This window comes from Ursus arctos, unplaced genomic scaffold, assembly GCF_023065955.2.
Source record: "Ursus arctos isolate Adak ecotype North America unplaced genomic scaffold, UrsArc2.0 scaffold_24, whole genome shotgun sequence".
Lineage (NCBI taxonomy): Eukaryota > Metazoa > Chordata > Mammalia > Carnivora > Ursidae > Ursus > Ursus arctos.
In genome coordinates this window covers 14,367,197-14,392,984 of record NW_026622919.1, presented here as the reverse complement: position 1 = coordinate 14,392,984, position 25,788 = coordinate 14,367,197, and the positions used below count along the sequence as shown (strand labels likewise).

At 44.9% G+C, this 25,788-nt stretch overlaps 1 protein-coding gene and 2 non-coding genes across 12 annotated transcripts in view; 2 read left to right on the top strand and 1 right to left on the bottom strand.

Annotated features, from left to right (window-relative positions):
- Positions 1 to 7,562: 7,562 nt before the first annotated feature.
- LOC113265711 (small nucleolar RNA SNORD104) lies at positions 7,563 to 7,633 on the top strand. The gene has a single exon (XR_003320117.1). It is a non-coding gene; the product is annotated as a small nucleolar RNA SNORD104 (small nucleolar RNA).
- Positions 7,634 to 7,825: 192 nt separating this feature from the next.
- On the top strand, positions 7,826 to 7,959 carry LOC113265719 (small nucleolar RNA SNORA76). The gene has a single exon (XR_003320124.2). It is a non-coding gene; the product is annotated as a small nucleolar RNA SNORA76 (small nucleolar RNA).
- Positions 7,960 to 8,875: 916 nt separating this feature from the next.
- The window catches only part of TEX2 (testis expressed 2), a 99,922-nt gene continuing 83,009 nt past the window's right edge, over positions 8,876 to 25,788 (bottom strand). For 7 of the 10 annotated variants that reach the window (XM_057318060.1, XM_057318057.1, XM_057318059.1 and 4 more), the window contains 5 exons: positions 22,118 to 22,250; positions 16,406 to 16,531; positions 14,783 to 14,992; positions 12,532 to 12,652; positions 8,876 to 10,542 (listed from right to left, as the gene is read on the bottom strand). In XM_057318060.1, the coding sequence (XP_057174043.1) occupies positions 10,420 to 10,542; positions 12,532 to 12,652; positions 14,783 to 14,992; positions 16,406 to 16,531; positions 22,118 to 22,250 (713 nt within the window). In that variant the 3' untranslated portion in view covers positions 8,876 to 10,419. The remainder of the gene's footprint in view (positions 10,543 to 12,531; positions 12,653 to 14,782; positions 14,993 to 16,405; positions 16,532 to 22,117; positions 22,251 to 25,788) is intronic. The other 3 variants (XM_057318062.1, XM_057318063.1, XM_057318061.1) reach the window with 1 other exon arrangement.

The window sequence follows — 25,788 nt, the reverse complement described above, 5'->3', positions numbered from 1 at the left end:
AGCGGAAGAACCTCTCAGCTGAGCCTAGTTAACTCACACACTTGTAAGACATAATAACGGCTGATGTTTGTAACTCTGACTTAGGGAGTGGTTCGGATATGCAGTATTAGATAAGCAAACAGCCATCTGTCCACCTTCACTTCACCTGCTCCAACTAGAGCAATGAAAAGAAACGCATCTCCTTTCTAGCGGCCAAGCTGGCAGGTGTGAGGCCTAGGAACTGTCTCCATCCAGTAGAAAGCCAACAGAAAAGAAAGAAGTTGACAAGAAATGAACAGATGCAGTCAAGCTGCTCTGGACAAGCTTAGGCTCTGATTCACGTTGGCTTGATTGGCGTGCCCAGCCCTGCCTCCTCTGTTGAACCAGACCTTCCCCCATTTACCTCCGCTAGTTCGAGTTGGGTTCATCACTTAAAAACCAATAAACCCTGATTAAAATGCTGGCTCAGCGTTTCTAGGAGGACTAAATCAACAATGCGTGTGACCACACCTGGCCCACAGCAGACTTTCAGTAAAGCAGAGTTTTCTTTCTCCTTTTCTCTTCCCCACCTACACCTGCACTCTGAAGACGACTCTGGTTGAAAGAGGGACATGAAGTGCATAAAATGTAGGGGTTTTCTTTTTACCCTCAACTACACTGTGAGCTACTTGAAGATAGGGACTGTTTCCTTCACATTCATATTTCCCATGTCCAGAACAGGATCAAGCATGGAAGGGAGACTCTGAAAGTGTTTCTTGAAAGAGAAAGTGAATGAGAGGCCACATCTCCTGAGACCAGAGAGAAGAGTCTCAAGGGTTGTGTTATGTTGAGGTAGAGAAGAGGAAAGTTAAGGGAAATCACAATGGGATGATTTGGGTCCCTTTCAGCTTCCACACATCACCTCCCTCCAACCAGACACACCCATGGCAGCCATAGAAGCAAGTCACAATGCTGGCTGGATGATTGTTCTAGACAGTGTTCTCTGTCTTCTCTATCTTTCATCCCCACATGCTGGTGTCCCTCTTGCTTCCCAGGAGCCCTGTTCCTCACTCACCTCAGGCCCCTCCAGACTCAGTGCCCTTCTTGACTCTCCTCCCAGGGCCTTGGGTCTTAGCTCTTCTGTATAACTTCTGGGTCCGTCTACTGTTCTGAGTTAGGACTCCCCATCACCTCTCCTGTCCCTGGTCCGTTGGTTCACTGGGTAGTTCATGGGGTGGGGGTGAGCCTCCCTCAAAAGTGAGGTGTGTAGGTGTATGTATGTTGCATGAGCTCAACCCTCTCCAATAACAAGTAGTAGTTTTGACTAAAACAAAGGGTGGCCCTTAGGAGGTTGCATGGTAGAGTGATCAAAGAGCATAAGCTTTAAAATCAAATTGTTATGAATTCAAATCCCAGCTCTGCTTGGCTATCTATGAATTGTGCAAATGTAAACAAATTACTTAATCTCTCTGAGCCCTGGTTCTGATTGTCCTGGGACTTAGAGCTAAAAACCAGAAACAGCATTCCCTACCTTTCAGGACTATCCCAAGAATTAAAGCTAAAATATGTTGAGTGCCTTGCCTGTGGTAGGCACTCCCTTATTAGCAGCTCATGTTGTTCTCAAGGGGGGAGATAAATCTGGGTTGTGGGATGTCACAAGGAGGTTGAACTCCACCAGACTGTCACTCTCTTGCTTAAAACCCATCAATGATAAACTGGATTTCATCAAAATTAAAAATGCCTCCTCTTTGAAAGACACTGTCAGGAAAATAAAAAGGCAAATATTCACAATACATAGATGTGAAAACGGATCTAAAGAATTCATATAATTCGTTAGTAAGAAAACAATTTTCAAAGTGGGCAAAGATCTGAACACTTTACAAAAAGAGATATAGTAATGGTCATATGAAAAGAGCGTCAACATCTTTGGTCATCAGAAAAATGTAAATTAGCACCATGACCTATCCCATTAGAACGAGTGACAATACCAAGTGCTGACTAGGATTTGAAATAACCAGAACTCTCGTACGTGGCTGGTGGTAGTGTAAAATGGTATAATCACTTGGGAAAATAGATTGGCAGTTTCTTATAAGGTTAAAGATATATGCTTATCACATGATCTAGTAATTCCATTCCTAGAAGGAATGCAAAGAAATGTCCATAAAAAGACTTCTACACCAACGTTCGTAACAGCTTTATTCATCATAGCCCCAGACTGGAAACAGCCCAAGTTCTGTAAACATGTGGATGGAGAAACAAACTGTGGCATATTCATATAATGAAATCCTACTCAGCAACAAAAAGGCATGGATTACTGATACAATATGGATGAATCTCAAAAACATTAGTTTAAGTGACAGAAGCCAGACACAAGAGAGTATAAACCGCATGAATCCATTTACAAGAAAGTCTAAAACAGGCAAAACCATTCTGTAATAACAGAACACGGATCAGTGGTTACCTGAGTTGGAGATTGAAGGGGGCGAGCACTGACTACAAAGAGGCAAGAGAGAAGCATTTTGGAGAGTTGAGAATTTTCTGTGTCTTGATTGTGGGGGAGGTGACACAAATGTACCTATTTGTAAAAACAAACGAACAAACAAAAAACCGGGGAAATGGACACTTAATATGGGTGCCTTTTATTGTGTATAAAGTTGAATTTTATTTTATTTTTTATAAAGTTGGATTTTATTTTATTTTTTAAAGATTTTATTTATTTAACAGAGAAAGAAACAGCGAGAGAGGGAACACAAGCAGGGGGAGTGGGAGAGGGAGAAGCAGGCTTCCCGTTGAGCAGGGAGCCCAAGATGCTCGGATGCGGGGCTCGATCCCAGGACCCTGGGATCATGACCTGAGCCGAAGGCAGACACTTAACGACTGAGACACCCAGGCGCCCCTATAAAGTTGGATTTTTTTTTTTAAAGATTTTATTTATTTATTTGACAGACAGCCAGCGAGAGAGGGAACACAGCAGGGGGAGTGTGAGAGGAAGAAGCAGGCTCCCAGTGGAGGAGCCCGATGTGGGGCTCGATCCCAGAATGCTGGGATCACGCCCCGAGCCGAAGGCAGACGCTTAACGACTGTGCCACCCAGGCGCCCCTATAAAATTGGATTTTAAAAGAGCAACTGCAGAAGAAAAAACCTGATTGTCAGCTGATTGGTCAATGGCCGTATAAAAATATACTAAATGCTTTAAAAAAATTTAACTACACTGAGATACCCTTTTATGCTCATCTATGAAAAGTCTGACAATATCAAGCACTGGTGATGGTATAGGCCAATGTGGGAGTGCAAAGTAGAGCATCCACTTTGGAACGTTATTCCCTATTATCTAGAAAGTTGGATATTGCTACCACGCAGCAATTGTGCTTCTATCTACAGACCCCAAAGGAACTTTTCTGCGCGCACACACACAAGAATATTCGGAGCAGCCTGGTTTGCAATAATGAAAACTGTAGCTATTGTAAACATCCAAAATAAAGAGAACAGATGTGTAAAGATGATGTAATTGTGTACTGGGATGCTACACAGAGTGAACCTGGTTGCATTACTACAATTACTGGCTGCAAACATACAACATGAATGTCACCAATATTATGCAATAAAAAGAGTAAGTCATAGAAGATACATACATATATTCTATTTCTATAAAGCTCAAAGTCAAGCAAAACTAAATAACATATAAATACATGAAGCAAAACTAAAAAAACAAAAAGCAAAAAAACGAAACAAGACAAACTCCAAACTCAGGATGGTGGTTTCCTCTGAGAATGTGGGAGGGAAATGGAATCAGAAGGGGCAAAAGTGACCTTTAAAGTTATCGATGATGCCATTTTTCTAAAAGTGGTGAGCATGTGAATGCTCAATTTATTAATAATTTCCAAACCACACATATACTTTATATGTACTCTTTTGGATGCACAGACATTTCACACTAAAAACTTTAAAAGGGAACGGGGGCGCCTGGGTGGCATAGCGGTTAAGCGTCTGCCTTCGGCTCAGGGCGTGATCCTGGCGATCTGGGATGGAGCCCCACATCAGGCTCTTCTGCTATGAGCCTGCTTCTTCCTCTCCCACTCCCCCTGCTTGTGTTCCCTCTCTCGCTGGCTGTCTCTATCTCTGTCGAATAAATAAATAAAATCTTAAAAAAAAAAAAAAACTTTAAAAGGGAAGTATTGTCATGTTGGGCTAAACACAATAAGCCAAACATGTGCCTCCTACAAAGGACACACTAAAAACAAAATAACATAGAAAGGTTAAAAATAAAGCAATGGGCACAGTTATATCAGCAAACACAAACAAAAGAAAGACACAAGTAGCAATGCTCATGTAAGACAAATTAGAATTCAAGGCAAAAAACATGAGTGTTATTTTATACATAGATACATGCAATCCATGATGCAATATTATCAGCCACAAAGTGTTAATGAGATAAATAGCATAGCCTCGAAATATACAAAGCAAGTAACAATAGAAATAATCAGGGAAAACGAGGCGTAATTTTTTATTTTTAAATGTCATATGGTAAAATGAAACCGTGTGGGGGTATAGTTCTATGAATTTTGACAAATACATAAAGTCATGTAACCACCATGATCAAGATACAGAACAGTTCTATCACCCTCAAAAATGCAATCATGCTGCACCTTTGTAGTCAAACGTTCCTGCACCTCCAATTCCTGGAAAATCTTTCATCTGTTTTTGGTTCCTATAGTTTTCTCTTTTCTATAATATCATATAAATGGAATAATACCATCTTTTGAGTCTAGTTTCTTTCACTCAGCATAATGCCTCTGAGATTCTTCCAAGTGTTGCATGTATCAATAGTTCATCCTATTTTATTGCCGAGTAGCATTCAATTGTATGGATGTACAACCATTGCTTAAGATTCACCCAGTGAAGGGCTTCTGGGTAGTTCCACCTTGGAGGCATTATGAATAATGTTATAAACATTTGTGTACCAGATTTTGTGTGAACATAAAATTTCATTTCTCTTGGGTAAGTTAACTTTATAAGAAACTGTCCAAATTCTTTTCCAAAATGTATATACTGTTTTGTATTCCCAAATAGTAATGGAGCAAAGTTCTTGTCGCTTTGCATCCTCCCCAGCATTTCGTACTTGAAACATAATCTTAACACATCACAGTCAGTAACAGTACATACACTTCCAATTAAGTATAAAATAGACATTTGGACAATATGATTACAACACAATTTAGGTTGAATTCATAAATATTTCATGTCAATATTTATACACGATAGTGAAAACATCTTCGTTGCAAGAATCCATGGAACATTTATTTTTATAAGATATTCTTTGAGAAACAGAGTGCGCATGTGTGTGGGGGGGTGGTTATAGAGGGCAGTGAGAGGGAGAGGTAGAGGGGGAGGGAGAGGGAAAGGGGGAGAGAGAATCTCAAGCAGACTCCCAGCTGAGCACAGATTGCTGAACACAGAACCCACTTGAGGCTGGATCTCATGATCATGACCTGAGCTGAAACCAAGAGTTGGATGCTTAACTGACTGAGCCACCCAAGTGCCTTGAGAATCTGCAGAACATCTGCAAAAACAGATCATACTCTAGGCCACAAAGAAAACCTGTATTCATTTCCTAACGTAGAATCTGTACCACAATGTAATAAATGTAAAAAATAATAAAAGATTTAAACCGCAATAAAAATAACTGCAGAGGTCACAAAACATGTCAAAATAACCATTACTTTCGGTCATAGGGGTATTTTTAAACTTAAGACTGTGTAGAAAATAATGAAAATAAGAGCACTATTAAACTACAAGCTCAGGTTGAAATGTTTTTCTTACTACATTTTCCTTATTAAATTAGGAGGAAAAAAGGAAAAGATTTCCCAAAGAGAACACTGAGGGGATTAAGAAAACCCAATATTGTGACTGGTTGCTGTTCTCTCTCCTGGTAAATCAGGCTCTTATAGGGCAGTGCCATATTAGTCTCCATTACAGTTCACCAACATGGGTTTGAGCTGCATGGGTCCACTTTTTTTTCAACAAATATCATACAGCACTGCAAATATATTTTCTCTTCCTTTATGATTCTTTTTTTTTTTTTTTTTAAAGAGAGAAAGAGGGAGAGGGACAGAGCGCACAGGGGCAGGGGGAGTGGCAGAGGGAGAAGAGAGAATGACAAGCAGGATCCATGCCCAGGGAGAGCCTCACCTGGGGCAGATCTCACAGCCCGGACATCATGACCTGAGGTGAAATCAAGAGTCCGGTGCTTAACCTGCTGAGCCACCCAGGCACCCATCCTTTATGATTTTCTTAATAACATTTTCTTTTCTCTAGCTTGCTTCATTGTAAAAATACAGCATATAATGTATATGATACACAAAGTATGTGCTCATTGACTGTTTATGTTCTCCATAAGGCTCTGGTCAACAGTAGGCTATTAGTAGTTAAGCTTTGGAGGAGTCATAATTGAGCCAGAAATTTTCCACCAGTGGGTGGTGGCTGCCCCAACACCTCCCTCACCCCCTTCCTTGTTCAAGGGTCAAATGTGAAGAGTGTGCCTGGCGTACAGCAAGAGTTCGGTACTTAGAAGTACTTTTAACTTTCCCAAAGTCAGGCATTCTCTCCTTGGGACTTCCACAGTTCATAGCTCGTTCATAGCTCTGTTTTAGCATTTATCAAAGCACTGCACTCACCTAAGTTTTCCACATCACAGCAGTCCTTTAAAAGCAATTATTCACCACTCAGAATGTGCCAGGCAACTGACATTATTTCATTTAATCTTCACAACACCTTTTTTGGATATTCCTGTTTTCCTCAAATTGAGGAATTTCCTCAAATTCCTTTTTTTTTTTTAAGATTTTATTTATTTATTTATTTATTTATTTGACAGAGAGAGAGAGACAGCCAGTGAGAGTGGGAACACAAGCAGGGGGAGTGGGAGAGGAAGAAGCAGGCTCCCAGCGGAGGAGCCCGATGCGGCGCTCGATCCCAGGACTCCGGGATCACGCCCTGAGCCGAAGGCAGACGCCCAACCGCTGTGCCACCTAAAATTCCTATTTTCATACAACAAATTCGCCACAAAGTCAGGATCTGGTTGCACGTACTCTACTTTCAAGGACAGGCTCTTTTTACCCAAACAGGTTACTTTCAATTCAGGAACAAGGTTAGATTGTCACCTTTATATGCTGGGCTCCTGGCCAACCTCTTGGCACTGAACATCTCAAAGAAGTGACTGAGTTGCGTCCTGTTCGTAAACTTTCCTTTGGTGTACTGCACAGAGATGCGCTCATTATAAGCCGGGGACCTACACACGGAAAGAAACCCAGACCCGCGGTCTTTCTTTGACTCCCATCTCTATGGTTGGCATGTGACCACTCTATACTCTGGAGGACTCAAGCGAGAGCAGCCGCTCCTTAGGCTATTTTACAGCACGTGACCGGAAGTTTCACTTGCTATTGGTTAATGCCAGTAAGGCCCGCCCAACCGCCTCCCGTCACCTCCTTTAAGTAGAAGCCGGCGGCCCCAGCTCGGTCTTTCGGGAACTGTGAGGCTGAAAAGGTGAGGTATGTCTGTGCGGGGCCCTGGCGGGTCGGCCCTGGAGCCGGGTGGGTCGCGGGGGGCCTGCAGTGATGACATTCCAAAAAAAAGCACGTGTTAGACTGCTGACGCGGGTGATGCGAACTATAATCTGAGCCGGGCCCCCGGGGTTGCGGCGAGCAGGGAACAGGCTTGCGGGCGCACACTCGCTAACCCACCGCTCTCGTTCTTTCAGGTTCCGCCGGGCCGAGGACGTCGGATCTCCCTGTTCTCCTCCCCTAAGACCTTTCCCCGAAGCCCGTCAATAAAATGGTTTGAACCTAACACCGGTGTTGGGTGTTCTTGCGACGCGCTGCCTTTGAGCCCCCGTTGCGCCTGCGCGTGGCGCCGGGGGTCAGGCTGCAGCGCCAGAGTACGCGCTTGTGCATAACTGGGGCCGCCTGGTTCCCCCGCCGGCGGCCCTTTTAACCGCGAGCTACATGGCGGCACCGGGCTGCAGGGGACGGGAGGTTTTCCGGGGGGTTGCGACGACTCCAGGTTCGGCCTTCGCAGCCAAGGTTGAAGCGCCCTGGAGAGACGTCGGGGATCCTGTAGGCCCGGTTACTCAGTGCTCCGCACATTCCCGTACCTCTCCTGGAAGTCCTGTCCTCCGTGATCCTCGAGACCTGCCGGTTAACCGCGCCGTGGATGGCCTCTTAAGGGTGGGGGGAACCTAAGTGAGCAGTTTAAGGGCCCCGGGATACTTAACAGGAACTGGTTGCAGTCTTGATTTTGCATGAATTTAACTTACCTGGCTAAGGTGTAGCAGCGACCCACTTAGAAAAACTACCATTGACAGCCAACTGCTTGTATTGTATACTGTGCCAAGCACGGGGATAAAAGCTTTGGACAAATTAGCCCAGTTAGCCTAAACAAGGTCGCTGTAAAGATGAATTAACTTTTATGCATTACTGGGCACATCAGGCACCTAAGTAAATGCACACTCCTTTCCCAGTCCAGATGATTGGTGGTGACAGCCATCTCTCACCTGGTTTAGGTGAGATGTGCATCAGTTCTGAGTACAAGGCAGCGCTGCTGAAGGGCAAAGACGGCACGAGGGCAGTGTTGAAACTGCTTTGGCTTGTAGTAACTGCAGGGTGCTCCAAGTTAACAGGATTAACGAGGCTATTGAGGGTGTAAGATCCAGCACAGAAACAAGACTGTCCCTCAGGTTTTGAAAATCCGCTGAAGATCACACATGGTGTGGTGAGGATCACCTTGCAATATTAGAAAGCCCATCTGGTGATCACCCAGGAAACGGAAGCTGCTTTGGCAGCTGAGTGCCCAGGCGACCTGTACGCACCCTGTGCTCTCCCTACTATCCAAAAAGGATTCAGTAGAAATAACTTGGATGCTTATCTAGTATTTGACATTGAAATATTTATTTTGTGAAACAACGCAAGCGATTGTAAATCCCCACATAACTATTTGATTAAGTGCAATAGGGTAGTCGTGTAATCTCTTTACACAGTAGTGCATCTAGTCCTTTGCCTTTAGTTATTGCACAAAAATTATAGACCAGTGAACAAGACATGCGGACTGACAGGCAAATCGGCCTACACACTGAGAAATTAGAACAGTACACCAACTGGAATGATCAAATAATTTAAGTCAAATGTTTTAATGGTGCAATTAAAGTAATCAAGGGTTCAAATATACTTTTTCAATATATTAATTTCTTTAAAGTCATGTTCAGGCAAGGTGCTGTTTAAAAAACCACTATTAGCTTTGTCCACAAGATGTAAGTTATCAAAAGTTACCCACGGTAGTTTTGATGTTGAATGCAGCTTTAAACAATAAAAAATTGTGTTTTAAGAGTACTTCTCAAAGCAAATTATACACCAGGGAGCCCCCAAACTTGTAAACTAAAGATTCTGACACAAATGCACAAAATAAGATTGGCAACATTAAAGAAAAGGTCACATGAATTTTTATATAATGTAGTGTTTAATGTTGAGCAGACTTGGTCTCAACTCTCAAAGGTGATAGAGAGTTCTCTGTTTTGGCTGTCAGAAGAGGAAACTGCCCACAACCTCAATATCCTAAACCAGTTAGATTAACAAAGCATTTAGATGTCTATATAAAGCACAGAGCACATAGGAAGTGGCAGATAGAAAGATGTGGCTCTGGCTTTCTGCCCCCATCCCAATCCACTCATGTGCAGTATTTGATATTTTCACATACGCTCATGTCTCAGGAAAACATTGGGAGTTAGAAACCAGGTGATTGTATCTCCTTGGTAGAAAGCTTGGGATGGTTTGATCTCATGGCTTTACCTAATGTTTGCATAAATCCCACTCTCCCCACCCCCAGCTGATCATATGTTAGTGTATGTTCTATGGCTACTTGCTTCCAAAATGCACAATATGAAATAAGTTGCTATGCGTATCTCTTTATCATCAATGAAATGGTTCACAAAATTCCACTCCCCACCCCCCCACACGTTCCCGAATTGACATTCTCCAGGAGTGTGGAGGGCTGTCACCCACAAACTGTAGAAGTGAGAAAACGTTCCATTGTGCACTGGCCGCCTGAGGAAAAGCTTTGGAGGAGTCGAGGCAAGGGGAAAGCCTTCCAGTTGTACCGCTTTGCTCTTAACTGTGCTCTTGCTGCCACAAAAACTGGTAGACTCAAAAAAGCCATGGTGTGAGTCATCTGTAACCTCTGGATCCACTGTGGGGATTCTTCCACAGTCTCCTCTGCTGAGTCAAAGCTTTGCAGCCAGCAGTCCAGACACCAGCTCCTGGACGCATGGAATGACACCTCACAGTGGAATGGGCACCAGCAGGCAGAGGGCAGAAGCTGTGGCACGAGGAGAGGCCAGTGCTCCAGCACGGATGGCAGCCGAGAACCCCACACCTTGAGCTGGGTCTCCTAATACTGGGAAGGTCAGATCTTCACCCATCACAGCTGATCAGCAGCCTCCACAGGTGGGTCTTTGAGGAGGCAGGAAGCAGAGCGGGGGTCCATGGCTGAGTGCATTATAGGGATATAGACATCATCCATGTTTGGCATGACAAAAACTTTCTGTAGAAAGAAATAGCCATGTTGAAGAATGCTTTCTTTTTGCAGGCTGTTACCCTACTCTGTTCTGATAATTTTAGGTTTTAAATAAGTTTTTTTTTTTTTAAAGATTTTATTTATTTATTTGACAGACAGCCAGAGAGAGAGAGAACACAAGCAGGGGGAGTGGGAGAGGAAGAAGCAGGCTCACAGTGCAAGAGCCTGATGCGGGGCTCGATCCCATAACGCCGGGATCACACCCTGAGCCGAAGGCAGACGCTTAATGACTGAGCCACCCAGGCGCCCCCTAGATAAGTTTTAAAAGTAGATATGAAACAACTGTTTGTGCACATTCTAAACTAGTTTCTCTGCCCCATTTTTAAAGAGTTGAATCACACCAGCACATGAACACAAGAACCCAGGAAGTCAGCTCTGGGGCAGAAGCAGCCTCTGATCTCATGTACATATGATAAAATTACTTCTGAATTCAAATATATTCAACACTATTACTTTAAGAGAATTGGCTTCACCTGCTCATAGTATTTCCAAATTGCTATATCCAGAACACAAATTCCATGTGAATTTATCCATTTAAATCTTTTTTTTTTTTAAAGATTTTATTTATTTGACAGAGACAGAGACAGCCAGTGAGAGAGGGAACACAAGCAGGGGGAGTGGGAGAGGAAGAAGCAGGCTCATAGCAGAGGAGCCTGATGTGGGGCTCAATCCCAGAACGCCGGGATCACGCCCTGAGCTGAAGGCTGATGCTTAACCGCTGTGCCACCCAGGCGTCCCTATCCATTTAAATCTTAGCAACAAAATGTAAGCTAATTTTTTTCACCCAGAACCAAAGCTATATATGAAAGAAATCCTACTATAATGAACATATGAAGAATAATCAATTATTGATAGTAATGGTGCTTTGCCTATCCTGTTTGTAAACTAATTTTAGCTAGTGAATTTTGGCAATGGATTCAGTCTCCAGTAATGCCCTCTTACAAAAGCATACACAAAAGCAAAAAAAGGTGGCTATGGGAGGTTGTAGCAATTACCCATCAACTTACCAACTTGCCTCAAAAATACCAGGTGCCAGGGCGCCTGGGTGGCTCAGTCAATTGAGTGTCTGACTCTTGATTTTGACTGAGGTCATGATCTCAGGGTCATGAGCTCTAGCCTCGAGTTGGGCTCTGTGACAGGCTTTGCACTCCGGAGGGAGTCGGCTTGAGAGTCTCTCCCGGTCCCTTTGCCCCTCCCCACACTCTCTAAAATACATAAACATTAAAAACAAAAACAAAAAAAACCCAGGTGCCAACCTCTGCCCCCTTGTCCTTTCTTTGTGCTCCTTGTACCCCAATATCCCTGAAAGCAAGATGACGCACTCTAATGCCTGTTGTAGGATCTAGGGAAAAGGAAAAAAACTAAACTAAAGGCTGTCTTTCCCCTCACCAGGTTCAAAATACTTTTCCACTTGGTGACATTACTAAGCGTTCCAGAAACTGGTTTTCAGTTAATGTTAATCCATAGCTTTTAAATACGAATATAAATTTTTAAAGGCAAGAGCTCAAAATAGGCCACTGTAAAAATAGGGGTCTCCTTCAAAAGGTGAAACTCATTTACGAAGTAAATTGTCTGGCAATCCATAACACCTTGAAAGACAACCGTGCCTCGGATATCTGATAGTTCATCCCAGAGCGTCGGCTACATTGCTATTAGCTTTGGTGGCAGAAAGCAGAAGACAGGCTTGGAGAGTGAGCTCTGGCTTAGTGAACCCACCTCTGGGGCTTCCTCTGAACTACTTCACAGGGTTCTGAGGATAAGGTTCAGGATTTCCGAAACTGTACCTAAAGTGTTATGCACGTTTGGTCATGATGAGTACTTTCCTGGGATGAGGGCCCACAGCTTTCATTAGATTCTCAAAAGCAGATCCTGACCCAAACGCACTTCAGAACCTCTGTTCTACCCTGAGCTTTGAGACTCTGGTGAAATGCACACCAGGTGACACCACGCATTTACCTGAAACTCTTGTTCCAATTTCTTCTCTATCCAGTCTGTCACATGAACTAAAGTCACTTCTCTCTCTCCAAGTTTTGGCCGAGCTTTCAGCTCCACATATGGTGGCTTCCGGAAACCGTACCTTTTAGAAGAGAAGTAGTAAACAACTACATTTAGATGCAAAGACAGGAAGCAGACAAGTACCAAAAGCAACCACTGTTATTTACCCAGGGCTTCATCCCTTGTAAATGTTCCCTTATCTGAAAATCCCCTCTAAAAATGATTCAAGGCAGCAAACAGGAACTGTAAGCTTCCATGTCCCTGGACCATGTATAGGGCTGTGATGATCTGAGAACAGTTCTGACAAGCTGGGAAATTTAGGAAGCACCACTGGAAAAGTCTGACCTGGGCGTTGTTTTCTGGTTTTTTGTTTTTCCTGAAACGGCAAGGATCTTTCTTGTTTCTATTTTAATAAAGGTAGTATACGTACATTACAAACCCCCCAAAATACACGTGTACAAAGCAGAAAGTGAAAGATACTGACTCTCTCTGAATCTTACCCCCAAGACAGGACCACTGAGAAGCAGGGTCAATTTTCCCCACACCCTAGTGTGCATATGTAAACAGAGGACATTCTATAATCTGCTGCTTCATTCCATCCCCCAAGCATGCTTATGAAGGCTTCCCAGTGGAGCAGACTGGCATTCAAAACTGTTGGTAAAGGACCCAGACAAGAGACTGTGTGCTACCAAACTACTGAAAAACTTCCATTTGTCACACATCAATGTTTTAAAAATCACAACAAAAATGTCAAATTGCTATCAGCATTTCTAAACACTCTCAAGAGCTATATGTAACGTTATGGATTCATAACAAAAGCGCTGGGTAGAACTACCCCCGAAGCCTTTAATATTATCTTCCGCTAAGCAGTAGCACCTGTAACTGACACCTCTTAGAGCAGAAAAAATGTATCAACTCTCACTATTAAAAACATATTTTTTGTTAGGTTTGGAAGACTGTACAGTAGAATATTAATTAGAGGCTTTTTCCCCCCTCCACTTTTTTCATTTGTTACCAATCACTTTTTTTTTTTACAAAGAAAATATTACTCTCTAAAAATAAAATCTAAAAAGGTATTTTAAAGTTTTTACTGGGAAACACCCGTATCATCCTCAAATGGCTAGTCAATTCAAAAACTGTCTTCTGATCATTCTCATAAACCCTTCTGAATGCCAGGGTTATGAGCCAGCATGATAGTTTCGCTCTGGGACAGAACAGAGCTATCTTTTTCATGCCGACGTGGTTTCTGTTACAATGAAGTCTCCTGCAATCACTGTATACACTTCTATACATTTTAAAGGATCTAGAATGACTATTTTATTTATTTTTTTAAAGATTTTATTTATTTATTTGACAGAGAGAGAGACAGCCAGTGACAGAGGGAACACAAGCAGGGGGAGTGGGAGAGGAAGAAGCAGGCTCCCAGGAGGAGCCTGATGCGGGGCTTGATCCCAGAACACCGGGATCACGCCCTGAGCCGAAGGCAGATGCTTAATGACTGAGCCACCCAGGTGCCCCACCGAATGACAATTTTAAACTGCAATTCACAGACAGTGATTTTCTTCTGCTGGACCCACGAATAATAGGTTATTTCAGTTGTTCTCAATCCTGGCTTAGCCCCCCATGCCCTGGATCCTGGGGGCTGGGTACATCTTTGTTTTTAACAAGTCCCCAGGTGACTGTGATATGCAGATAGGGTTGAGAAACACTTGGTCATTCGATGACAACTCCTTGGATCGACCTCCTACCACAATTACCAAGTGCACAAGCTCTGCCTCCTTAACATTTAGCTCGAACCCAGGGAGTCTTCCCTGAGCACCTTGGCTTCTGCTGAATGTATGCTCCCCCTCCGTAAAGTGCGTAACAGTGGTACCTATTTCTGCAGGATGCTGTGAGGACTGACCAGGTGAAGCAGTTACACCCCAGGCCAGGCAGAGAATAAGAGCTCTACGAATGGCGGCTGTTCTAACTGGGAAAGACTGCTAGAAGGAGTTGGCTTTGAAGGGGAGGAAGACCAAGAAGAGAAACAGCGAAGATGAAGCTTTCAATGTGAATTAACCATTCACAGAAGAAAGCAGAACTGGGATTGCAACGGACATTAAGGTTCCATGAAGAACATCTGAAAGTGCTTCTGCCCAGGAGAAGGTATTTTCCATAAGGTCAGGGGTAGGCAGGCGGGGATATGTATGGTCACGTGACAGGTTGTACGCACCATATTCGGTCAGTCGGGGGAGGTGGAATGTTGACTGCCAGGGTTCCTCGGCATTCTTGTACTTCTACGGTTAGCAGCAGGGGGGTATTGGAGACTTCTTCGATCTTCTTTTTAATGAACTCTGTCTCTGTTGCTTTTTGGAAGTATTTTGACTTGGTAATTTTATCGACAAACCTCATAATCTTACTTGTTCGATGACCTCCAACATACCTTTAAATGAGGGACACAGACAGGTGTTAGTATAAACTTTGCTCCTCCACACACAAAAACTCTGTGGCTCTGCGTTCACCTGACTTTAGACCGGCGTTTCCCAACTGAAGCACTACTGACATTTTGGACTGGCCAATTCTTTGTTGTCGGGGCTGTCCTGTGCACTGTGGGGGGCTTAGCAGCATCTCCGGCCTCAACCTTCTAGATGTCAACAGCATGCTGTGCCAGTCATGCTAATAAAAACGGAGACAACCAGACATTGCTTAATGTCCGCTAGGGGGCAAAATAACCTCCAACTGAGAAACTACTATACACATAAATAATAAATCGTGCTGCATGGATAGGGACATTAAATACAGCAGTTACCTGACTGCCTTTTAGGTGATGTCATATCAACTTTAAGTGGCAACTACTTTTCAAAAGGCTTAGAACTTCTTTCTAAATAAAATTACTAATCAAGCTGGCATGCTGGCAGGCCAAGAAAGCAAGCTTTTGTATCAGGTCATATCTACCATAAGACTGCCCTAAGAAGAGAGGATATTTGCTTTTTAAAATCCTCCAGAGTATCAGAGTGTCAGGAATATATGTGTATGTGTGTAGAGAAAAACAGTCATTCTTAAGACGGTCAAGAGGGTAGATTTCAAATAACACACACAAACTTTAGTACCAACTCCTCAAATGTCTGGATTCCCTATCTTCTTCAAAAGTGAATAGGCTGATATTTTCTTACAAGTGCTTCTGCATCTTTTTTATAATCTTCGTTTCTTCAACTCACTTTAAATAACTAAAAGATTCTTACAAAGAAGCTGTGTAAGCACTCAGATTATGCCATAGTCCAAGTAACAGGCAAAGGGAGTCCCGAAAATGAAGTTCATGATCCAAAAGATCAGCTATGTGACCCACATCTTCAAAACACACCAAAGACATCACCTGAGGGGTTCCAGCCTTGCAGGAAGACGCCGGCAGCGCAACAGAAGTGTGACCGGACAGAGGGGCGCAGTGCCCTCCGCCGACACCAGGGGGAGGTGTTGCGTAAGCTGTGCCCAGAAGCACGCCTTTCAATACTCTGTTCATGATTTTCTTATGTGCAAGTGATGAATCACTAAATTCTACCCCTGCAACTAGTAAAACAATATATGCTAACAAACTTGAATTTAAATAAAATCTTTAGAAAATAATAATTTTCTTCAATGGCCCGAGAAAGCCATTCTGATGGGGAACCTTCTTAGCTAAGGAAAGCTATTCGGGTCTTTTTGCTGTGGGGCCTGGGGTTTGAAGCCACTTTGGGTTCTTAATGCAAAAACCATTCACTCAAAGTGACAGAGGAAGAAAGATTACCAGGAAGAGGGGAAACAAACTCACTCCCAACTTGGTACCCTGACCCCTGGAGACCCTAGAAACTGATCCACTCACCCTTCGGCCCCTGGGAGAAGTGGTTTGTCTCCTGCGCTGGGCTCTGGAGCGTCGTCTTCATCAGAGGAGCCGGCACTGGAGGACTCCTCATCGCTGTCCGCCAGACAGTACGCCCTGGGCCTGCAACTGATCAGGGCAGAGTCACCACCACAGCCTGCCCTTCAGGCTCTGCTTAGAAAGAGAACACACAAGCTCCACCGCCACCACCGCTGACATGTCCTCACCCTCCCCAACCCACCTGGAAAAGGAGAGGCCCAATCCAAGGGTCCTCGGATTGGTCAGGCTACCCAGGAGACTCTTCAGCACCAAGTCCCCTGAGAGCAGCACAGAGGACTTGGGCCTCAAGAGTTCCATCTTGTGCATGCGTCAGGACAGGTGGTGGGAGTGTGATGCAGTCCACACAAAATGCAGTGATCTCATCAAGTGCAGCAGTAGCCAAGTGGGAGGGTGAATGGAAAGAACGATGGTTGCGGGGTGAGGTGACAGCTATGGTGGCGACATGACCTCCTCTCACCCGTGACAGGGATGTTCAGGCAAGTCCCTTGACTCTGGCTGAGCTCAACAACTATGATGCTTCCTTAGTCCAGATTCGTTTTGACTCAAGACTTCTTCCTACTGAAACCATGTATCCTATCCCATAACTGCCTTAGCTCCTAAAGGCCACAGAAAAAGCCAACGATCACAGGTGACAAATCTCAAGGGACTCTGGGAAGCAACTGATGGGAGAACCCAGGAAGTTTTCTGGAGAAATACAAATTTAAAAACCATTTTTAAAAAATGAAGTAATACAAAGCCTCATCAATGAGCAAAGTCCCTCATTAATCCTTTCAGGTTGGATACTCTGTGTCCAGAGGCAGGGGGTTGTTACTAGGTCACCAGCAGTGGCAAGAGTCCCTCCATGGCACGGGGCGGGGTGGGGCGGGGTTCTTGGCTGAGCTTCGGCCCCACAAAAGGCAGTTCCCTCCCTGGAGTGTGGCTTTGCTTCAGAGAAGCCCAGAGGCAGGGTCTGTCTCTGAGGTGCAGAGACTTAGCTGGGATGAAGCAAACGAGGGACAGTGTAGTCTCTGACCACTCCTAAGCAACCAAATGGCCCCAAAGCAGAGGCAAGGCCTTGTACTTTTGATAAGGATAAAATTACCGGGACAGGGGAAGGCAGTGGGGCTTAGGTCCTGTCCCTACAGGTGCAATCCCTTTTGGGCTCTTCCTCTGATGCTCACAGGGGGGCAGCCAGCTCTTGGCCAATGGGGGCCAAGGGCACCCAAGGGCGGAGTCCACACATGAGTGCAGAACTGAAGGCCCAGGAGAGGCCCCAGCCATGGAAGGGTCGGGTTGAGATCGCCACCCCTGAAACAGGAGCCCGACTGTAAGAAGACCTCGCCAGTGTCCTCCCTGGCAGGACACTGGGATCCTCCTCAACCCCAGCTCTGTAACAGGAGAGCCAGCCGTTTCAGGCAACAGGCTTGAGCGTACAGTTAAAGGGAAACTCCCCCACAGGTACAAAAGCCTCTTGTCCCTGGCCATGGGGACAGTACCTGCCTGACTCTTCCTCCTTCTGTTAGGGTCCTGGCTAGTCCAGCAATGCTTCTGGGCGCTCCGTGGCCGTGAAGCCATTTCAGAGCTCCCTACCGTGAGACAGCCCTCACAGAGATCTTCTTTTATATAAAATGTGCACAGCAAAACATTACTCCCAAGAAAGCTCAAATTGGGGTTGAGATGAGGCAAGTCAGGGAGGCAAATCCTCAAAGATAAGACCGCCATCTGACACATCTACTCTCCTTGTCCGTCAGTACAACGCCCGGGCCCCCTTGCTGTCAGACCTAGCGCTATCAGACGAGGCGTCCGTGTCCTGACAGCACGGGAGGCCTGCTCCCCTTCCACGCAGCACGAACAGCTGCCTCAAGATCTGGGACTGCAGGGAAGACTGCTGAGCCACCGTCCCTCCTGTCCCCACTGGTATTTGTCATCTGGCAGCCTCCAGACCTGAAGCAAAAGGTGCCAAAGGCTGAGCACTGCAGAGAGCTCTCAGGTTCCCAAATTCATCCTCCGCAGGACAGAGAACACGATACATTTTGTGGCTTGAAGTGAATAACTTAGACAATGCCGTATCAGTTAAAAGTAGACCGGGCGACATGAAATTCTGATTTTGACCAAATGGTACCTCTATGTGGCCCTCAATACTTAACTAATTAAACGTGTCACTCAGTGTTTGGCTGCCACTCAGTTTCATAACTGAACGTGCAGTGCACCTAATGATCTCATGATGTCAGCGTGAACTTCGGAGGACGATTCGCTGCATATTCTTATATAAGGTGCTGGAACGTAATAAGCCTAATTTTGTAAAACGCATCTTAGCATCCAGATGAGTATGATATCTTTTCCACCGAAAGGGCTAATTCTAGTTTTGCTGCCCCTGCTAAAAATCTTTTTGGACATGTGCTTGGAGTCAGACACATAAGAAAAAGTGAATTATTTTATCACTGATACTCTGTCTTGGACCAAACATATTATTTCTTGGTCTCATAATCACCATTGCCTCTGAACAACTTCTAGCAATTTCTCCAAGAGCCAATCCATCTACAAAGCAGGCTGATTTGCTGATGCTCAGAATAGTTAAAAGAATGTCACAGACTCTGGAGGCAGTTCTAAAAGGCAGCTCCAAAAAAGGCTTTAAGTGAAGGATGCATAACTAGATGGAACAGCCCAGGAAGGTGGCCACACGCGAGAACGTAGTCATCTTCTCTGAGTGAAATCGGCACCATACACCTGCCACAGACACGTGTGTACTCCCACAGAGCTAGACCGAATCGCGGGGTGGGCTGCAGGCACTTGGCTCCCTAAAGTCAGGAGCTTCAGGGTGGTGGTGGCTGCGGGTATACCGTGGACTAGTGACTCAATACGGAGGTTGCAGGGGCCCCCCTGTGGGGACTGGCCCACGGCCCCCAGGCTGCAGTGGTAAAGCACGAACAGACCAAGTGCCTTACAGGAAATGCCCTCCTCCAAAGCCACGGTTCCTGCAGAGAGCAGCGAGCATGCAGATCTCCCCTACTGACTCACTCGGGTCCTCCTCACATCAGTTCCTCAAGTTACGACTGCTGGGCTTGCTACCTGAATTCCACTTTGAGCACCTTTTTGCCCCAAAGTTATGTTAACTACAATATATAACAGGGCAGGCAGCTCTTTGGGAAATAAAGACTAAAGGAAAAATGTCTACAAATAAAAAGTATACACACATTTCGAAGAGAAAGAACTTCATGAGAATAAACCAACACAGATCGCCCTTTCTCACTATCACCCTCAGGCTAATAAGGTGAGGACGTGACAAGCTTTCTACAAGTGGGGCCTCCCACAGGTTGAGCGGCGTCGTCTAGAGACTCCCTCAGGGCATGTCATGTGCACACTTGAAGCGGGACTGAAGGGGGACTGAAAAGCAGCCATGAGACAAAGCAGAGGCCCTGCCACAGCCTACTCTTTGGAGAGATTCACTGTTAAGGAAAACATTGTGGGTTGGTCTCTCCCTGGTATTTAGACTCAGGGGGATTCCGATGTGCTCGTGACTGAGGAAGTGAAGAAGTGGGTTCTAGAATCACTTCTGGGATTAGGCTCTTGGTTATGGATGGGCTTTCAGACGCTCTTAATATCCCCAGGAAATTGTGAGCCAAAACGGTCCATGTGCAGGCATTTTCAGGAGAAGGATCCAGAGCTCTCGGATTCCCAAAGGGGCAAAAAAATAAATAAATAAATAAAAATAAAAAAACCCAAAAAACCTCAAGGTCCATTTTTCTCCCAAATGAAGTACTTTTGGAATGGCTTTTTTTCCTTGCTTTTAAAATTAAATGACAGCCAATTACCCATCAACATATAACGTAACGCCCTCACAGGAAGAAGCAAAACATTTTATACCAGACTCTACTAAGAAAAAAATGGTATTTCAGAAGTATAATACAAAGTAATACCATCAAATTCCCAAAGCAGAGGATTTTTTTTTCACGCAGTCTGGAAAAGCACTGCTTGCTCAGAAACATGTTCATCCTCTGATCAGCCAGGGTTTATGAACTTGAAATTGTGCCAAGAGAGCCACGTGAGTAAGTGTGAACACGGAAGGCCTAAATGGCCAGGATCTCAGGGACCTGACTGTGTTGGGGCCCCACCTACTGCCCAGATGCCCCTTTCCAATGGAGTCCCAGCAGCTCTGTGCTGGCACAGGGCTGTTTCCAGAACGGACTCCTTCTGACTGAAGTTTGCTCTGTCCTTCTGTGTAGTTAGACCTCATTTTCAAGGCTGCTTCTGCCCACGGTGCTTTGTCCTACAGGCTGGGCAGCAGACGCGCAGCTGGGCATGGCAGTGGGGTGGGGGCATCCAGACACAGGAAATTGAGTCTGATTCGAGAACTAGATCAAAACCCCAGCAACTCAGATCAGGGAAGTTGGCAAGACTTTCCCTCCCAGGAAAGCCTCTTATATACTCTGACCTCAATCCTCTTAGGTCTACAAAATGAACCTTTATGTCCAGGAACATGATGAAAGGACAAGCTTCCTAGTGGCGTCACACGGGACCAAACAAGACGCAGCACCTACAGAGTATGAAATGCTACATGGAGAGTTGATAAACACCACTCACCAGAAAATACAATCCACAGATTGCCGAATCCAAACACATTTTAACAAATAGCAGAAAAACAAAAGGAAAATAGCACAGATACAGGTTAGACTGCATACAGGAGGGGAAATTTTCCAATGAGTAAAACAGGAACACTTCATTAAACCAGAATAATCTAAGTAAAAGCACATTCTCAAATGTATGACCCTCCCATCTTCTATGACCGCACGTATGAATATAAGCATTAGGTCAGCATCCTAACTAAGCAAAAATCTTAGAGTCTGTGTGTCTTATATTTGGACCCTGAGAAGGAGGCTCCTTGTGGGGTTTTCCTGTCAATGTACTGTTGATTCCATGCCAAAGGGATAAAGATGTGAGGAGTCGACTCTACTTAGCATTTTTAGTTTGGTCAAAATAATATAATTTAAATTTGTGGTCAGAAGCGGTCATTTTTAAGGTGTATGGGAATGTAAAGTTCCAGCTTACCCATTTTAGGCATCTAAGGGGGAAAAATTAACCTTCATTAAGTATCTCACAAATCTGAAATACTTACTAAATCAGACAAACTCTGGGCAGCAGATGCAGTATCTTCTACACAGAGAGGAATTTACTACTAAGCAAGTCAGTATTGTATTATTTAGGGAAAATACATCTCACAACGCTTTAGGAGCACCCTCTTGGCTACAAAATCAATTGTCTTAGTAGAAATAGTTCAGACTCTGTGATTAAAGCAAACAGACCCCCTAAGGACCTTAGCCTTGTCCACACAATGCTGTTTGTGGCTACAAGTGGAAGGAGGAAGTTTCTTGATGATGATTCTCTTCACAGAGCATTTTACTGTGCAGATGAGCCTGCCCTACAGGTCTGAGTCAGCGATGCTTTCTGGGTAATGGATACTGGGCACCTCACTGGCAGCACTGAGGCCACAAGGTGCTGAGCAGAGGTGGGGACTCACAGTCTTCGGGGGATGTAGGTAGGGAACCATTCCCTGAAATCCTCTGTGGTCCGGAAGCACTTGCACGGAAGCTAACTCAACACATCAAAGCTGCTTCTCAAAGACTAGAGGAAGAGGTCAGTTCCCCAGGGCTGGATTAATAAATTCATATGGCCCCTTACCCTTCTTTGCCAATTTCTCCAACCTTCAGGGCTTCAACAAGAGGCTCTTTACCTAGTTTGGTCAAATTCATTTTGGTCTCGAGAGTCATCAGAAAGGACCCATTGTAGGACATTTCCAAATCGATCCAGAGTCCTGGAGAAATGGTGAAAAAACAGAAGTTTTTTTCCCCCCAGAAAAACATGACTATAGATGACAGTATAAAAATTTGTATTTTAAAGTACTGAAGTAGGTATCACATTGAAAGTCTGGAGATTTCTATCGCCTGTGCTACCAATGCATGCAAGGGGAGGTCATGAAAAGAAAAGCCCCGGAAATGGTTCAAGCGTTTGTCAATTTGCCAACATGTGAATATCCATTAAAACAGTGAGCTCAGTGCACCTGTCAGCGCTGGAGGGGTCCTGTTCTTTGGGTTCATTCTCACATTTAGTAAGAAAATACACTCCCAACAGAAGGATGGCTTGTCCCAGGGCGAAGCCAGGACAAAGTCTGCTGATTCCCAGCCAGTTATGAGGCAGAAGAGAGGTGCAGAGATCTCACTGAATGCTGGGCTATTCTTTAAAGACGCACGTGAGAACCACTGCCTTCAAATGATCTCATGTTGGTGGGGGAGTGGAGCACGGGCAATGCTTCAGATTGAGCTCGGCATGATAAGGAGAGGGACACACATTTTTAGCACCCTTTTCTTTCTGGCAATTGCTTAGTAATGGACAAAAGAATTAATGTTCAAGGACCCAGAATCATCCAGATAAAGTGCGGTAACTGCTTTGTACCTTAGTTTAAAACCCCGTTCCTTAGAAAAGATACCGGTGTCGGTGAGATCATATGTAAGAGGCTTTGAGCTTTGTGGAATTTCACTGGGATGGGCCACTGACCAGGAGTCTACAATGCAATCAGGGATCATCTCCCGACCTTCCCCACCAGGATTCTGGGATTTGGGGGTAGAACATGCTACATGTGAGTTTTCAGACTCTGGGTTCCATAACACTTCATGGACTTCCAAGCAAAATGTGATCCTTCAAGTGGGTGTTTAAACGTTCATCAACTTTAGAGATCCTCATAAGATGCATGACAACATCTAAAAGGAAGCAGGAAACTAATCTAAAACCATCGTTGACCCACAGCAGCATTTTCAAGCAATTACAGTAAATAACCCAACCCATATTTGGCCACCATTTCAGATAAAAGCTCTGCTTAACCTCAAGAGGCTCTAATGGTGTCACCCCTCACTAAAGGCAGAGTCATTCCAATTCTGTTTTCAAACAAATTCTTTTTATCATAATTGAAGGTAACTGTTTTCCACGAATGACATGAAGTGATAACAGGTCAACTGTGATTGTCCGGTTTGTAGCAATTCACAAAACTGCTTTATTTCTTGCTTACGTTAATTCAAAATCATCAGTTAGCTTGCTCTGCAAAGGTACTGTTACTGGAAACGAAGGGTCCATGTGCTTTAAGGAAGACAGGCATTAATCACTTCCAGTGCAAAGGGGATAGGGCAAAGGCTGGATATGAATAGGCTTTAAGCTCAATACAGATAGAGCATCAACAAAGAAGATATTTATTGCTGTAGCATATCTCCACTTTTTTTTAACTTGAGAATCGATAGGCTCCAACTACCTGGCTGCTATATGTTTTCAGAAATAACTTCTTTTGAAAATCCTGGTCAGGTTCCTAATAAATATTAATAGTATGTAGTGCCTTTGAGGATTGTTCTAATAAAGGCATCAGAATTCTACTTCTTATAAAGTAGAAGGTTTTGTTTGTTTTTTAAATGAGGGGGTGTGGCTATAGCTTAGTGCACCCCTGGCTTACACCCCGGTAACTGGGACGTCCCACCCAGAGACGTGTGAGCCAGCACTCCCTCTGCCAGGAGCTGAAGGGAGGCAGGCAGAGGGAAGATGCATGTGGAGCGCTGTCACATGGACCGGGGCTTGAGCTCCACTGGAAGTTTCTAGACCTCTGTTCACCAGCCTCCTCATGTGCACAAGAGGGACCGCATTGCCTCTTTAGGGGAGGGCTGTGTCCATCCCAGCCAGAGCTCTTCCCTCTCTCTGCTCTCACCAGCCCACTTCCTTACTTCCAGGACTCTTTGCTCCCTCCTAGCTTCCTGCTGTTGCCATGGCAGATGGGGACCAGACCAGAGAAGGCCACTGGGCCGAGGGGGCACTGGGCAGATAGCATGCACATCTGACCAAGCCTCTGCATGAGAAACAAGGTCTGTTTTCTTCTATCATTGTATATGTTCCAACAGGCCCACCCCCAGGGCCTTGTTCAGCCCTGGTTCTCAGGGAGAATATGAAGGAGTCAAGAATGGCTTGAGAACTTTTAAAAACAGATATAAACTGCAACCATTCCAATAAATCACTATGACATGCTTGCATTTAGATGAGGGTAAGGAGACTATTTTAGCATTAGGTGCAAAGAAAACCTTGCTTCTGTGACAATGATTCAGCGAGCCAAAGAGCACCCTGAACACCCTGGAGCGCACACAACCTGAGCTGAGACCGAGTGGTTATATAATGGGTGAGTCAGGAGGCTCCTGCCTCGTATGATTGAAAGATGAAATTCACAGTTCCCAGGGAGGCTGTCTTCCCATTGCGGACAAATGCGTCAACAACGTAAGGATGGGGACACATACTGTTCCACAAGTGGTGTCTTAACTCTGACCAAGCTGAACGCTACCTGTCTAGACGAATGTGGCCACAGAGCTTTTCTTTTGTGCTCCTGACAGACATTAAGACTCTTTCGTGAGGCATTTCATTTAAAATGCTGCTTTCTAGAACCATCTGCTCTTAGTAGGGCTCAAGGACAAAAACCAGAAGTTGAGCAGGGCAAATTTTTAAGCCTTTAAATAGGAGTGAGGCCGTCAGTGCACACAGAGGTTCTCCAGAAAGGCCATGAAAACAAAGGGTCTTGTGTAAGTCTGCTTGGGCTGTTATAACAAAATACCGTACACGGGGAAGCTTAGACAACAGACATTTTTTTCTCACAGCTCTAGAGGCTGGAAGTCCAAGAGCAAGGTGCTGGCCAGTTCAGGTCCTAGTGCGAGCTCTCTTCCTGGCTTGCAGAAGGCCGCCTTCTCACTGCAATGTCCTCACATGGCAGACAGAGAGAGCAAGCTAGCTCTCTGGTCTCTGCTCGTTAAGGGCACTAATCGCATCATGACGACCCCTCCCTCATGAACTCATCTAAACCTAGTCACTTCCCCAAATATCATCACATTGTGGGTTAGTGCTTCAGCATTTGAATTTAGGGGGGGAGGGGGGACACAAATGTTCAGTCCATCACAGATCTCCCCCGCACAACGGGTCCCCATGTGACAAGGACGTCCAGGGGTGAAGAGTGGCTGCTGATTACCAAGTCCCTACAAAACCAGCACGTCATTTGGCAACATGGGGAACAAACGGACAATGACAACTTCAGTCAGTTTTCCTGCCAGGACTTGCGAGGAGCTCAGATGGCAGTTTTTCTGCTCTTCATCTGAGGGCAGGATCAGTTACCATCATCACCACTCGGAGGGAGACTGTAGCGAAAGTTACAGCCTGCTCCACCCAAAATGTTCCTCCAGTTCTCAGTGCAAGACATCAGAGCTAACGACATTGAGGCGAATCCCTGCCCCCAGGCACCTGAGGCTCGAAGATGAATAAAGATGGCCAGGCCACCTGGGGCA